The sequence below is a fragment of the Thamnophis sirtalis genome, unplaced genomic scaffold, assembly GCF_051295495.1.
Source record: "Thamnophis sirtalis isolate CommonGarterSnake01/CBP01778 unplaced genomic scaffold, rThaSir2_p1.2 scaffold_12, whole genome shotgun sequence".
NCBI lineage: Eukaryota > Metazoa > Chordata > Lepidosauria > Squamata > Natricidae > Thamnophis > Thamnophis sirtalis.
Window position 1 is genome coordinate 29,796,708 of NW_028261392.1, and position 15,484 is coordinate 29,812,191.

A 15,484-nucleotide genomic window follows, 5' to 3' on the forward strand; every position below is an offset into this window, starting at 1 on the left:
CTATCCTTTGTTTGTTACATTTCTAATTGGAATTAATCCAGCGTGTTTAATGGAACTCATTGCCAGATAGATGTGCAAATGAGTCTGGAGTCCCACGCCTACCTATTTAGAAAAATGTTCATTTAAATAATTGCATTAAATTCTTCTGTTAAATAGCTTTGGTAATATGAGTTACTGGAGTGGGTCCCAATTGTTGAGTTTATAGAAAATATTACATATGCTAAATTTCAAATACGAGGTAAACTTTAACTGTAGACAGTCTTACCTTATGCTAACAATAGGGACCATAAAATTCATTGTTAGGGTGCAGTTATAAAGTAAGACAATGGCTTCCCCATTGAGTTTGCCTGTTGGAAACCAGCTGTGAAGATTGTAAATCATGTGACTGAGGAACACTGCTACTCTCATAAATGTGCAACAGTTGCCAAGCGCCTGAAATCATCATCACATGATTGCAGTGAAGTTGCAACAGTCATAAGTCAAGGACTGGTTGTAAGTTACATTTTCCAGTGCCATTGTAACTTTGAGTGGTCATTAAACAAATGGTCTTAAAACAAGACCCATCTGTATGTTTAGACTCCAATTTGATTATTCATAGAAATATTTTAAAGAAATGGCAAAGGAATGAAACGATAGTGCTTCACAGTTGCATTTGTATCCATTGTTCTTTCCCCATCTGCTTGAAAAATATGCAGTCTTGATCTGATTCTCAATTCAGGTTTCTTTTCAGCTGTTCAGATGAATAATCACACTGAAAAATTTAAATTATTCTGCAAGGGCTTTTCAAAAATGTGAATGTTTATCAAGAGGAGCAAAATACCAGAGTATTTACCCTCTGCTTTTCTTTCTTGTATAGTGAAAGGATTGCATAAGCATGCATTTGAAGCATAAGGAGAGAAATGTTTTTTGTAATATTAATATTTGCTTTGTGCTGCTTTTGATTCCTCAGATTTGGAACCTTTAAACTCGTTCATGACATACATGCAAGCAGATAGAACGATGAAAAGTAGGATATTTATAATTTAAAACAATACTTTAACTTCTTAAGTCCCCTTGATCAAGCCCATTCAATAGCTACTTGCCTTGCTCAGTACAGACCAGAATATATAACTGAATTCAGAAGAAGCCCTTGTTCCTCAGCATGTGGAGTGCTAAGAAAATACTGAGTAAATAAGTATCGATAAGTCCCATTCAAAAAGAAAAATATTCTTAATGTAGTTATTTTAAATGTAGAGGGACGGCTTTTTAAGACAAGTATCAATGAATGCCAGCAAATATTTTCTTATCCTTAAAGTAAATAGATGTAAGTAGTAGATATATTCAGAAATGTATAGGATAGGAAAGCCTGTTAAAATTACATTTGAAGAGAAAGGAAGTTACCCATTTTCGTACAGAGATTTGTTTTTATAAAAATAAAATTAGAGAAAGACATGAGACATAATATAAAAATCCTACCCCTTATCGTATGTCTTGTCTGGAATCCTTTCCCTTATCATATGTCTTGCTCTAGTAGTACAAAAGCTCATTGGATGATCCAGTTTCCAACAGTATTTTAATCTATGATCTAGTGATTCTAGTGATCTATCTAGTGATTGGCCAAATGTTTTTTTGGAAATGCTTTTTTAATGAACATATCATTGATAAAGACAGGATGTATTGTTTAATTTGATAAAAACAAAAATGGATTAAATTAGAGTTAACACATACAAATTGTCCTTTATTTTGCTCATAATTTGTCTCTGCCAAGAGTTTACGTGGTCTGCTTATGTCATTTTTAGCAGCATTTTGGGAGTGTTTATTATTACAGTCCTCCTGGGCTTGGGAGCAGTCTGGTTTAAGAATGCTGAGAGTGTGGTTTTTTTCTCCTTTTTCAAAATACCACTCTATTAGTTCCTTGCCTTCACACCAAGGACAAAGAAACAGAAAGAGAAATGCAAAAAAATTGTGAATTAAAGAAATTCTAGATCTTTTAACAGGGTGTTTTACTTAGAAAAGCACACAGAGTAGGATTGGAAATTTGTAGCCCCATTATTCTGGAACTGAAGAGCAAAACCTCAGTATGTAATGCTGGAAATTATAGATCAATAACTCCTGTTAAAGGAAAAGGTTCCCACCTTCTGGGGAATTCTCAAGATTACGGTTATGTTTGGGCACGGATGGATATTTGTGTATCTCCTGCCAGTTTATCAAGGAGGTTTCATCTGCTGCTTCATAATTGACACAATATGCTAAGAAGTTTCAAGAAAAGGAAATCTGCAGTTAACCAAGTATGTGTTTCACTAACAGAATGAAATATGTCCAGCTGTTGCTCTTTTGCCTGAAAATTACATTTGGTAAAGATGATTATTATCATTATCATATACTTTATTCATTAAACATGAAACTCAGCCAACTAAACATTAAAAAATGCATCACAAATACCATTGACTGGTGCTAATGGTTGATATGGTTTGCTGCCAGCGTCCTAGGTATCAACCAAGTACCTTCTTAAAATATAAGATGTTCCGAATAGCGCAGTTTTTTTCAGTTCCGCTGGTGTTATTGCAGGAGGCTACAATTTGTTGATGTATCTTATAAAATTTTTGGACATGGTGCCAAATGCCCCGATAACAATGGGTATCACTGTTACATGCTTCATCCACAGCCATGTAATTTTGATGGCATGGCCAGGTCGTGATATTTCATTATTTTTTTCTAGTTCTAGGAGTTTGTTTGTTTGTTTGTTGTTGTTGTTGTTGTTATTATTATTATACAATTGTATCACAGCGGCAGTTGTTTCGCCGGATTTGGCATTGGTTACTAGTCGGGCCCCACCCAGAGACCTAGGACATCGTAACGTATTTTCGTAATATGCGTGCAGATCCAAGCAGTGCGGCTTTTTGCATTTGACTGATGGTGATTTTGTCAATTTTTAACTGTTTTAAATGTAATTCCAGTGCTTTTGGAATAGCACCCAGTGTGCCAATTACCACTGGAATTATCACTGCTGGTTTGTGCCATAGTCGTTGAATTTCGATTTTTAAGTCCTGGTATCTTGCGATTTTTTCATGTTCCTTCTCGGCGACCCTGCTATCACCTGGTATTGTGATGTCTATGATTGTGACCTTATTTTTCTCAACCAGTGTGATGTCTGGTGTATTATGCGCCAGTATTTTGTCGGTTTGTATACGGAAATCCCACAAGATCTTGACCATCTGATTTTCGGTGACTTTTTCAGGCTGATGTTCCCACCAGTTTGTTGCTGTTTTAATATTATAATTTTTGCACAAATTCCAATGGATCATTTGTGCTACTGAATTGTGCCACAATTTATAATCAGTCTGCGCGATTTTTTTACAGCAGCTGAGTATGTGATCAACAGTTTCATCAGCTTCTTTGCAAAGTCTGCATTTGGCATCATCAGAGGATTTTTCGATTTTGGCCTTAATGGCATTTGTGCGGATAGCTTGTTCTTGCGCAGCCAGGATTAGTGACTCTGTTTCTTTCTTTAATGTACCTGTTGTTAACCATAACCAAGTTTGTTCACTGTCCACTTTATCTTTTATTTTTTCCAGAAATTGGCCATGCATTGCTTTGTTCTGCCAACTCTCCATTCTTGATTTTATCACATCTTTTCTGTATTCTTGTTTCGTCTGTTGGGCCTTCAGTAGTTTTTTGTTCTTTACTTCAATTAATAGATGTTCTTGACTTTCTTTTAAATAATCAGCCAGTGCATGTTTTTCTTCTTCAACTGTTTGCTTCACTTGTAATAATCCTCTGCCACCTGATTTTCAGGGCAGATATAGTCTATCAGTATCACCACGTGGATGTAAACTCTAGTGCATTGTCATTAGTTTCCTGATTTTTCGGTCCAAAAGGTCCAAATCAGCTTGTGTCCAGTTAACTATACCAGCTGTGTATCTTATAACTGGTATTATTATTATTATTATTATTATTATTATTATTATTATTATTATTACAACTATTTGTATGCTACCTTCTTGTATGATTTACAAAATATATAAATTAAAACATCTATGAAAACTGATCTACTTTGGAACAGTATCAATTGTTGTTCTCAACTAAAACCCTTTTTGGTGGATGTCCTGTAGAAATGGTTTGTTTTTACCAGCCTCATAAAAAACGAAAGGTTGGGAGCTGACCTGACCCCTAAAGTGAGGAACAAAATGCCAATGAGAATGTATCCAAAGCAGAGGTGGTATTCAGCAGGTTCTGACCAGATCTGGAGAACCGGTAGCGAATTTTGAATAGTTCGGAGAACTTGTAAACACCACCTCAAACTGGCCCTACCCCCATCTATTCCTCCCGAATCCCAGCTGATCAGGAGGAAATGGGGATTTTGCAATAACCTATACCTGGAGTGGGGAGGGAATGGAGATTTTACAGTATCCTTCCCCTGCCACACTCACCCAGCCACGCCACACCCACCAAGCCATGCCCACAGAACCGGTGGCAAAAAAAAATATTAATCCCACCACTGATCCAAAGTACCCTCTACACTACTGCATAGGTCACATAGAGTAGTTCCAAGAGATTGTGCCATGTCTGAGAAAGTAGAAGGAATATCAGTAACCAGCCAATAGTGACATCCTTGTAAATATTCTGGAAAAATGGTTAGGCAATTTTCAATGAGGTCCTGTTTTAAAAACATGTTAATAATGGAGCGTTCCATCTCAATTATCCACATTGTGCATTCTGACCCCTAATTTTTGCAGTAAAACTCATTAGAGCATGTATGAATCTTCCTTCCTTGTTTGTTCTCTGGAATTCAGCTGGACAGATGTACCTTGAGAGGTTTGTAAGGGTGCATACCATATAGTTCAACTACCACAAAATATGGGTTTCCCTCTATTGATGCAACCATTAAAGTGGCCTCTGTTACAAAATGTAGAATCACATGCTCCGATGGGCTGTCATTGTGGATTAAAACAGCTTATTTTGCTTTGTTTTCCTAACTGCAGGAACTTGAGGTTAGACACATTTTCATGTCTAATTACTGGAGGCTCATCCTCTGTAAGGAAGCTGGAAATTGCAACTGTTTTTCAGCCGACAGCCAGCCTAATGAAGAAAAAGATGATACAGAACACCGCATTGTGGTATCAGACATCCTGCAGCTTGTGCAAGATAAGCAGAAGGTACCTGCAACACAGCCAGGTATGATGCACTGCTGATTGTTACATCTTGGAAACATAATAGTTGAAGTGGCATTTTATTTTATTGTAAAAATGTGTGAGATTAAAAATGGGTGCTTGAATAACAGTAAATTTTACTAATCGGCATTATTTGTTTTCTTTTGGAATAAAGCTAAAATAATTCATGAATTCAACTCTTAACATATAATATTCCAGGAGTGAGATGTTTCTTTGCTTGTAGTTTTAAATATCAAAGGCTTGAAGCAGACTGAAAGAGTCTGGCTAATCGCCATAGGAGCTGGCTGTGCTTCAGTGGTGGGTTCTGGATCCCATTGCAACTGGTACAGTGCAACGGGGCCTTGTGTCCACCACATGCATGCGTGCATTACACACATACATACTTACTACTCGTGACGCTCCAGCTGCTCGGCGGAGCGTCGGGCAGGCAGCGTACACTCCATGCACGAAAGCCCCAAACGGCTCGAATCCCGATAAGGGGCGCGGTCGGGTGGGTGGGCCCTCTGGAGCACCGTACTTGAACATTACCTGGTGCTCTCAGCAGGCACCAGTACACCCGTACCGGGGCGTACCAGTCGTATCCCACCACTGCTGTGCATATTTTACTCTTATTTACTAGTTACCACATAGCAAGAGCCCTTTTGGAAAATAAGTGATGCTGTAACTCCTATCTTTATAAATTTGAAGAGCTGTTAGACAATAATGGAGCAGATTTGTTTTTTGTTTTTTTGTTTGTTTTTTTTGTTCACTGCAATGGGATACAAGCTAGATGTTCAGAATAAAGCAATCATATTAAAAATCATCAGTGTAAAAACTGTTTCGAACACTTCTCAGTCTTGTGAGACATTCTCCTTCACTGCCAAATTAAAAAAGCTTTTGCAGGGATGGGTGATTTGCAGACCATTTATGCCTGCACCCCAACACTTCTAAATCATGGCCTTGGGCATGCAGAATAACTGATTAGTGGTGTTCTCACATCCCCTCCTTCTCTCTTCTACTTTCCTTTAATTGGCTTTGAAAACTCAATTTTTTTCTCTAGCAACTGGGTTAGGGAATAATGTGTCATAGGAATTGTATTAATGTGTAGCTATATTAGTCCCCAGGTAATTGCATTATTTTTGTTCTGTTATACTGGAATAACATGTACACTGACCAGAGCCCTTTTTATTTATGCACCTGTTCATGCATTTTCTGCATCTCATCATTGACACGATGGTTGATCTTGTGATACTTCATTTGATATCTCTGTTCAGTTTAAGAACTTTTGATGGATGCTGCGTTCAATTTTTAAGTCAGCTATATATCCCATTTAATTGTCTTGCCATGTAGCCAAACTAATTAGCATATCATGGAGTATTTATCAAATGCTTTGTTAAAGTTAAGCACAATCTCTTTTATTTCCATAATCTATCAAAGAAGCTACCCCCCCCCCCAAAAATGGGATTAGTCTTGCAAGATTTGTTCCTGATAAATGTTCTGATAATTATCGTATTGTTTTCAGGGTGCTTGTAAATAAATGTATATATGATCTAGTCAAAATATCTCTGGGCACCAATCACAAACTGGGTAGTTTGTAGTTTTCTGGAATTTGTTTATTTTCTTTTTAATAGTAACAGAATTTGCTTTTTTCAGTAATGTTTGGCTTTTATCCTCAAGGAGTTACAACAGGTAGTCCTTGACTTACGATCACAATTGAGTCCAAAATTTCTGTTGCTAAGCAAGACGTTAAGTGAGTTCTGCCCCATTTTATCATTTTTAAGTGAATCACTGCAATTGTCAAGTTAGTAACATGGTTGTTAAGTGAATCTGTCTTCCCCATTGATGTTGCTTATCAGAATGTCACAAAAAGTGATCACATCATGGGGTGTCATAAATACATCCCAGTTAGCAAGTGTCCAAATTTTGATCATGTGACCAACTATAGGGATACTGCAACAGTCGTAAGTGTGAAAAATGGGCATGTCTCTTTATTCAGTGCCATTGTAACTTCAAACAGTCACTAAATAAATGGCTGTAAGATGAAGACCACCTGCATACTATTCTTCCTTTTTATTTTATTTTGAATATATCTAAAGAAGCTCTTTTTGTTATTTTTAACATCCTTTGCTAACCTCAGCTCATTTTGACAATATGCTTTTCTGACAACAGCTGTACAATTATAGACTACCTATCTGAACTGTCCCTTTGTGACCTGATCTTCTTCCATTTCCTGCACATGTCTTTGTTGTTTTTAAATATTTGCTAAGTTATTGAAATACTTTTTCAGTTGTGCTTTTAATATCTACTCCTTTAGGAACTCCCACTATTCTTAGTTCCTTTTCCTATCACCCTTTCCTGCTATAGAATTCTACTTACCATAACCAGTTTATTAACATTTGAACTACCTTTGAAGATGCATATTTTGACTATGCTCAGTTTTATTTGCTTTTAAATATCAGGAACTCTCTCATTAAATGATCATTTTCACCCAATGTTTTGCTATTTCCACTTATTAAATAAAATCTTCCCAAGATAATACTTCCCAAGTATTGTTGTCTCCATCCTCTGAAGAAATTTTCATCGGGCAATTCAATAAGTTTCTGGAAAGACAATATTTGGTTGAGCTAGTTAGTTTTTTGAAACCTCCGTTGATTATGATCACAGAAAAAAACTCTTCCTTCTGTGGCCTTCCGGAACATCATGAAAGTGTACCTTCTTATTCCCATTCACTGGATAATAGATTTGGGCAAATACAAAACCCTGAGATTTTCATGTGTCCTTTCCTAATGGCATACTTTCTTTTTAGCATAGATGCTTGCTCTCGTAATTATTTGATAGATTAATTTCTGCAGCTGATCAAACTTGTCATATTGTTTCTGGGGGTGGGGGGAAACAAATATTTTGCGTAAAATACTACTATGTTCCAAAGTCCTATAGGTCTGAATCTTCTTAATTTATTCTAAGCAGAGCTAGTGTTTTCAATAGTACCTTGTTAGATGCCTTAGGTATCAAAATCTAGACTACTAAAAGCATGTGATAAGCAGTCTTGTCACAGAGTGTTAAAGACAATGCGTTTGTCAGCTGGATAGCTGGCAGCCTGGGTTCGAGACTTGAGTGCCACACTATAGGGCAGTGATGTCAAACCTTTTCAGCACTGAGTGCTGAAATGGGAGCACTTTGTGTGCACCTGCGAACTCATCTGGGCCGTGACCAGGAAGAGGAGCTGCCCCAGGGGGTATGTGTGCATTAGAAAATGTACTTCTGGTTTCTGGCATGTGGATGTGCGCCAGCCAGCAAGTCTTCCAGTTATTGCCTGTCGCCTGTGCGCATGCTCAGACTGGAAAACGGAAGACTATCTCTTCTGGTTTCTGGCACTGCTGCACACACAAAAGCCAGCTGATCGTTGCGTGTGCATGCATTTCAGAAACCTGGAAGAGGACGTGGCGTGGCTCTGCGTGCCATCACAGCTATAGGGTGAGGTCCGATTATTTGCCCCAGCTGCTGCCCACCTAGCAGTTCAAAAGCATGCAAATGCGAGTAGATAAATAGGTATAACTTCAGTTGGAAGATAAACAGTGTCCCCTGGGCCTCAGCATATAGACATGCTGGAACTGTCTTCAGACTATGCTGGCTCCCTTGGCTAAGAAACAGAAAAGAGCATTCCCCGCTAAAGCCGGACATGCATGGATGGGGAAAACCTTTACTTTTACATTTAAGCAGTCCAAGAATACATTGCTAAGGTACAAGGTAGTCCTTGACTTACAACCATTTGTTTAGTGATCATTTGAAGTTATAATGGCACGGAAAAAGTGACTTATGGCTGTTTTTCACACTTACGACCATTGCAGCATTCCCATAGTTGTGTGATCAAAACTCAGGTGCTTGGCAACTGGGATGTATTTATGACAGTTCCACTATCCTGGGATCCTGTGTTCATCATTTGCAACCATTCATTCTGACCAGCTTCTGACAAAGTCAACGAGGGAAGCCAGATTTGCTTAAAGACCACAACTGTGGCAAAAAAAGTTGTAAAATGGGGCAAAACGTGACAACTGCCTTGCTTCAACAACAGAAATTTTGGGCTCAATTGTGGTTGTAAGTCAAGGACTACCTTATTCATAAATTTGATTGAAGAAGCTAAATTAACATCACCTAAACTCTCTTTTTCAGGGACAAAGTGGCTAATTGTAAAACAATCTTGCTAGCTATAATTAAATTAAACACTCTGCACATTCAAGAATGCCTGGTGGTTAAAGCGAACATAAATTGACACGAGCTACTTGAAAGATAACTTTTTTTTAAAAAAACCATGGAATTCAGGATACAGATTCCATCAATGAATTTACATAATTAAAATCTGCTTGGAATTACAGGATAATTGGATAGCATAATTGCACCAGGCCAGCAGACTCTATCCCAACATACAAAGCAAAATAAATTAAATGAAGCAACTCTGATCATAAATGAGGTCACACATTATACTAAGCTCTAGTTTGGGGGATGGGGGTTAACCTCATGCCATGTTTTCTTTGTGTGCCATAATTTCTGCCTTAGTGCTGTGTTTGAAGCAGGCCAACCTTTCATGTGCAACAAAGCATAGTATATATATATACATTATGGTACAGGATGCTATCTGAACTTAGCCATTTAACTCTAGAATTCATCTACAATCATCTTAATTTCCACACTAAAATAGATGTTGCCTGTACTGCCCTTGTCCTATAGGGAATTTCCACACACGAAATATGATCTTAAATATGAGATTAAATTTGTATCCCTGCTGATTATTGATTTGTTAATATAAACAGTGTAAAATTGCATAAAATTGCAAATGTAGGATTGTACTTATTATTATTCAAATATAACACTGCTATATTCTAATTGCATATAATCTAAATAATGGTAGGGAAAATGTACCATAGTATACATATCACTTAGTTAAAAATGCACATCACATTTTCACACAGCAGTTAATGTTTTTATGCAACTTTTGAAGCTATGTTTATATATAAGAGTGCCTTCACAAAATTGAAAATGATCAGCTAAATCCAATAAATTATATCAAACTGGATATTTTTCCTTTATGGAAAACTAGAATTTTCCCTGACTCTGCATTATTTTAACATATGCCCCATTATTAATTTGGAGCTCTATGAAACAAAAATAGTTACATTGTCTTTTATGTAAAAAAAACTATAGATCAGTGCAGTAGTCTGCTTTAATGGCATGACATCAAGTGCACATTGGAGAATGAAAAAACAAAAGAAATCATCAAAGTATTTCTGTTCTAAAAATCACATAGCTAGAAGGAACTTGGAGGTAATTTAATACACAATCAGTATTTGCCATCTGTGATATAAAATGTCAGAAAACTATCTAACAGATGGCTATACACTTTTTAGTCTTTGCTTAACTATTTTCATAAAAGAGAGTCATATCTTGTCTGCTCTCATATTATATGAATCTTATTCTTAGGATGTTTTTATTTCCCTTTATGTAACATCTAATTTCCTGTAGTTTTACCAATTTGGTCCTTGTTCTATTCTGTAAAACAGGCGTGTCAAACTCAAGGCCTATGGGCCAGATCCGTCCCATGGGGTGCTTAGATCTAACCTGTGGGCCCATCCTGGAAACAGTGAAGGACCAGCTTGCGGTGCCTCTCTCAGAAAAAACGGAGCCTGGGTGGGTCACACACAGCCTCTCTGAGCTCCATTTTCACTGGCAGAGGGCTGCAGAAGGCCATTGTGGCCCACAACGGAGCCTCAATGAGTGACATCGAGCTGGCCACGTCCATCCTGGCCACACCATCCCCCTGATCTAAAACACAACCCTGATGCGGCCCTCAATGAAATCGAGTTTGACACCTTGCTATAGAACATTCTACAGTATTTTCTTTTGCTAATCTTTCTAGTCAATACAGGTAGTCCTCAACATACGACCACAATTGAGCCCCAAAATATCTATTGCTAAGTGAGACATTTGTTAAGTGAGTTGTGTTCCATTTTATGACCTTAACTGCCGCAGTTGTTAAGCTGCATTTGCAACCATCATAAATATGAGTCAGTTGCCAAGCATCTGAATTTTGATCATATTACCATGGGGAAGCTGTAATGTTTGTAAGTGTGAAAAATGGTCATAAGTCACTTTCAGAGATGTTGTAATGTACAACGGTCACTAAATGAACTGTTGTAAGTTGAGAACTACTTGTAATACCCTGTTTCCCCAAAAATAAGTCCTCCCCGGATAATAATCCCAATCAGGCTTTTGAGCACATGGGCTAAAATAAGCCCTCCCCTGAAAATAAGCTCTCCCCAGAAATATTGCAACACAGCAACAGCCATGAGGTGAACACGCTCACCACCTCATGTACCTCAAAAATAATAAGGCCTCCCTGAAAATAAGGCCAAGAGCTTATTTCAGGGGAAAGATGGTAATGTGAAATTTGGGTGGTAGAAAGTCTGCAAGTGAAAAAAATCTATTAAGTCAGGGGTCAGCAAACGTAAACACTCAAAGAGCCATTTGGACCCATTTCCCACAGAAAAGAAAACACTGGGAGCCACAAAGGTCCTAACCGGAAGCCCCCTGTTCAATTCTGGAGCTGACTGGAAGTTCAGTTCCCCCACCATAGAGTCTCCTCCTAGCGCAGTGTACTTTTTCCTCTACCTGTCATAACTGAAAGCCCTATCAATTGTGGAGACAACTGGAAAACCCTCCCCTTGCCATAGAGTCTTCTCCTGGCGCACTGTGCTTTTCTCCCCCCCCAAAAAAGCTCCTCTCAAAATTGTGGCGCTGACCAGTGACAGAGCCTCAGCAGAGGGAGGAAAGAGCCACAAAGTCATCAGGACATTATTACCTTTGACTCTTGATGGGTTTGTGCCCCATAGACTTGTAATCTTGGGGGAAGGGAGTTCTTTGAATTACAGATTTGGCTCACTGCCTAAATATTTTATTTATTTGTTCTTCAGTAATTTCTGTCCCATCTACTTGGACACCTAGGGAGAGTCTGTGAGGATATCCACTTACCAGAAGTTATAGCGTAGGGGGGCCCAACAACAAATGTTTTCTACAGCAGCTCCCTTGTTTGCAACAAATCGTTCTCTGAAGTATGATAGCTTTCTGGAAGCCGGTGGAAACAGGGCTCTTTCAGGTGGCCTTTGTGGATTAACCTAGCATGAAAGCACTTAAATTCATAGTTTTTAGTTTTATGTTATAATACTGATTTAATTTTTAATTAGAATATTTTTAACAGTTTTGTAAGCTAACTGGAATCTGTACTTAATTTCAGGCAGCTAAATAAATATACAGATAGAACAGGTGAATGAATTGACATATTGTTTGAATATGCTTCAATTCTTACTCTGAAAAAAGATGAAAAATTAATTAGAAAAATGATACATTTATAGTATAGTATATATTATATCAGTAAGAAATTGAGCAAAGTAGTTTATGAAATCATTTGTTTCTTCTTGTTTCTGTGGATTTTTCCATTACAGCCTAACAAAGTGATTTTTTTCAGTGTGAAAATTATGTTTATAGAAGAATGACTTTAAAAACAACTTCTTTCTTGTGGGATCTTATCTGGATTTGAAAAACTCTGAAACAACAGAGTGTTATACACGCAGATGCCCATATTTTCTCTCTTTGTTTAATCTCACGTGCCTTGTATGTATTATCTCATCCTTGTTCTCCTTCAGTATTAACATTCAGATTTTGTGCTTCTTAGGCACAAATTGCTGTTCTGACTAAATTACTATGAATGGTATACACAGCATAGTCAGTGACTTAAGATTAAACAGAGGAAAGGCCATTCAGTAAAACAGCACATCCTCTACATGTAATATATCCTAGATTCAATCACTGTTTTGATGTTATTCAGTTATATTTGGGAAAGCACAGCTACCTCTGACCAAAGTACTCCGGAAGAATGAGGATACTTGTGTAAAGTACCTTCAAAGCTTAAGCATTCCAGATCTTTTAGAAAAAGACCTTTGGAAAAAAGGTAAATACAGTGTTCTACTGCTAATATTTCAAATTACATTCAAATGATAATAGCACAAAATTGGCTCTTTCGATTGCAGTAAACATTCTGGATATGTGTAGATATGTATAGACTGAGATACTCAGTTTAGAATCTTAGTAAATGTAGCTCTTAAATGATATTGTTTGTTTGTTTGCTTGTCAAATGTACAAGATAACAAGTATAGGTATGAACATAAACATGGCCAAAGGAAGTAAATACAGATAAATGGGGACAGTAGGACAGAGATAGTAGGCACGCTGGTACACTTATGCATGTTCCCTTTACGGACCTCTTAAGAATGGGGTGAGGTCCACGGTACACAGTTTGAGCTTGAAGCTGTGAGGGTTTAAGGCTGTAACAACGGAGTCAGGTAGAGCATTCCGGGCATTGACCACTCTGTTGCTGAAGTTGTATTTTCTGCAATCGAGTTTGAAGCGGTTTACTTTGAGTTTGTATCGATTGTTCACCCGTGTATTATTGTGGTTGAAGCGGAAGTAGTCGTTGACAGGCAAGACATTGTAGCAGATATTTTGGGTACTATGTTTAGATCGAGCCACAGGGGGCGCAGTTCCAGATTGTCCAAGCCCAAAATTTCAAGCCTGGTGCCATAGGAGATTCTATTGTGAGTAGAGGAGTGGAGGACTCTTCTCGTGAAATACCTCTGAAGCTGCTCAATAGTGTTAATTATGGGAAAGATTTCTGGTGAAACTATGTTTTTATATTTAGAAAATAAATACTGTGTTTCCCTGAAAATAAGACCTAACCAGAAAATAAGACCTATCCTGATTTTAGTGTGTTCTTAATATAAGCCCTATCCCCAAAAGAAGTCCCAGTTAAGGTGGTTGGCAGCGGAGAGGGATGGCAGCACCAGTCAGTGAAGGCGCAGGAGCCAACAGTGTCCGGCAGCAGCTGCAACCCATGCAGCACAAGTGAGTTTATTGCCTGTCCAAATAGCAGGCAGAGTCAGGGGGAAGCACGCAACCGGATGTGTCGCACAGGCCGCGGGAAAGATGAGAGTCAATGGCAGCAGACTGAGGCAGAGGCACAAGGGGAGGGGGAAGGCAGGCCATCTGGATGCTCTTTTAAAGATTTTGCTTGTCTATATGAGATTAATTTTTATTGGATTGTTACTGAATAGGTTTGAATGGCAAGATTTGGGGGATTTCTTTAAAGACAGAAAATGAGATATAAATAGAAAAGATTTTAAGTGAATTTATTAGACTTAGTTTGCAATTGTCAATGAGCTTGACACAATTCTCGAGAAGGGCTTATCCTAGAGCAAGATTTAAGTTGTCGGATTTTGTGGCCAAATATGAGCGCTTCCACCACTTGCCATATTATGAGTTGATGTGTATATGCAGCGCTCCAGCCATGCTTATGTTTTGTTCAACTGTCAACTATACGTCCCCTTTAGGCTTAGAAACTTAACATCCACACTTGAGAGAACCTCCCACTGGGGTCTAAATTGCAGATTGTCCTATTTCCTCCTGGGCTGTAATCTATGCATTATGAGCAGAATGGCTATGTTTATACTGTAGTATAGAGATGGTGATAAGTTGTTGAGGGAGCAAAATGGCTTAGTGGTTAAAGCCGCTCATCTTGTCATCTGGAACAAATTCCTTTGTTACAAGTACAATCTGGTGTGGATAGGGAGGAAGGAAGCAAAAAAAAAGATAATTAGAATAATATAGTTGCTAAGACACAAAATTGTCAACCTAAAGTCAGGGTGGAAATCTCATAATAAATTACTGTTTCAGTTTCATAGTGTATTTTTAATGCAAGCATAATAATGATCTCCTATCTTACACTAATGTTTGTAAATATTACAGCTGGAGCACCTAAAAGCCTATGATTAAATATAGCATTTTTCTAATAGCCATATATAGTGGATTGTACTCATAACAAAAAGCATTTGTTTAAACACTTCTGATTATGGTCTAATGCTTATTTGGTCCCATAAATGAGAGTTGTGGATTTTTGCCTTTAGGTTTCCATAGTTTTAGATTTTATCTGCATTGTTCATATTTTGTTTCGCCAACGTCCAATGATGGATATGGCACAAGAAGAAAAAGTAACAAAATAGTCTGAGATATTTGAAATTATATCAAGTTTACTGTATTTAGCCACAATGACCAGTAGGTGCTGCTATTGAGTCAGCATAATAGGCTTGGTGACTACAAGGGAAGGGAAGGGAAGAGGAAAGGAGACTTCACTATACCAGTGTTTTTCAACCACTGTGCCGTGGCACACTAGTGTGCCGTGACATAGTGTAAGGTGTGCCGTGGGAAAATTACTTTATATATAGTCAATATAGGCACAGAGTTAAATTTTTTTA

The 15,484-nt window shown here is 37.9% G+C and overlaps 1 protein-coding gene across 5 annotated transcripts in view; it reads left to right on the plus strand.

Annotated features, from left to right (window-relative positions):
- Positions 1 to 15,484, plus strand: part of MCF2L (MCF.2 cell line derived transforming sequence like) — a 107,603-nt gene that overhangs the window by 2,465 nt on the left and 89,654 nt on the right. For all 5 annotated transcript variants that reach the window (XM_087726355.1, XM_087726362.1, XM_087726364.1 and 2 more), the window contains one exon: positions 4,962 to 5,154. In XM_087726355.1, the coding sequence (XP_087582481.1) occupies positions 4,986 to 5,154 (169 nt within the window). In that variant the 5' untranslated portion in view covers positions 4,962 to 4,985. The remainder of the gene's footprint in view (positions 1 to 4,961; positions 5,155 to 15,484) is intronic.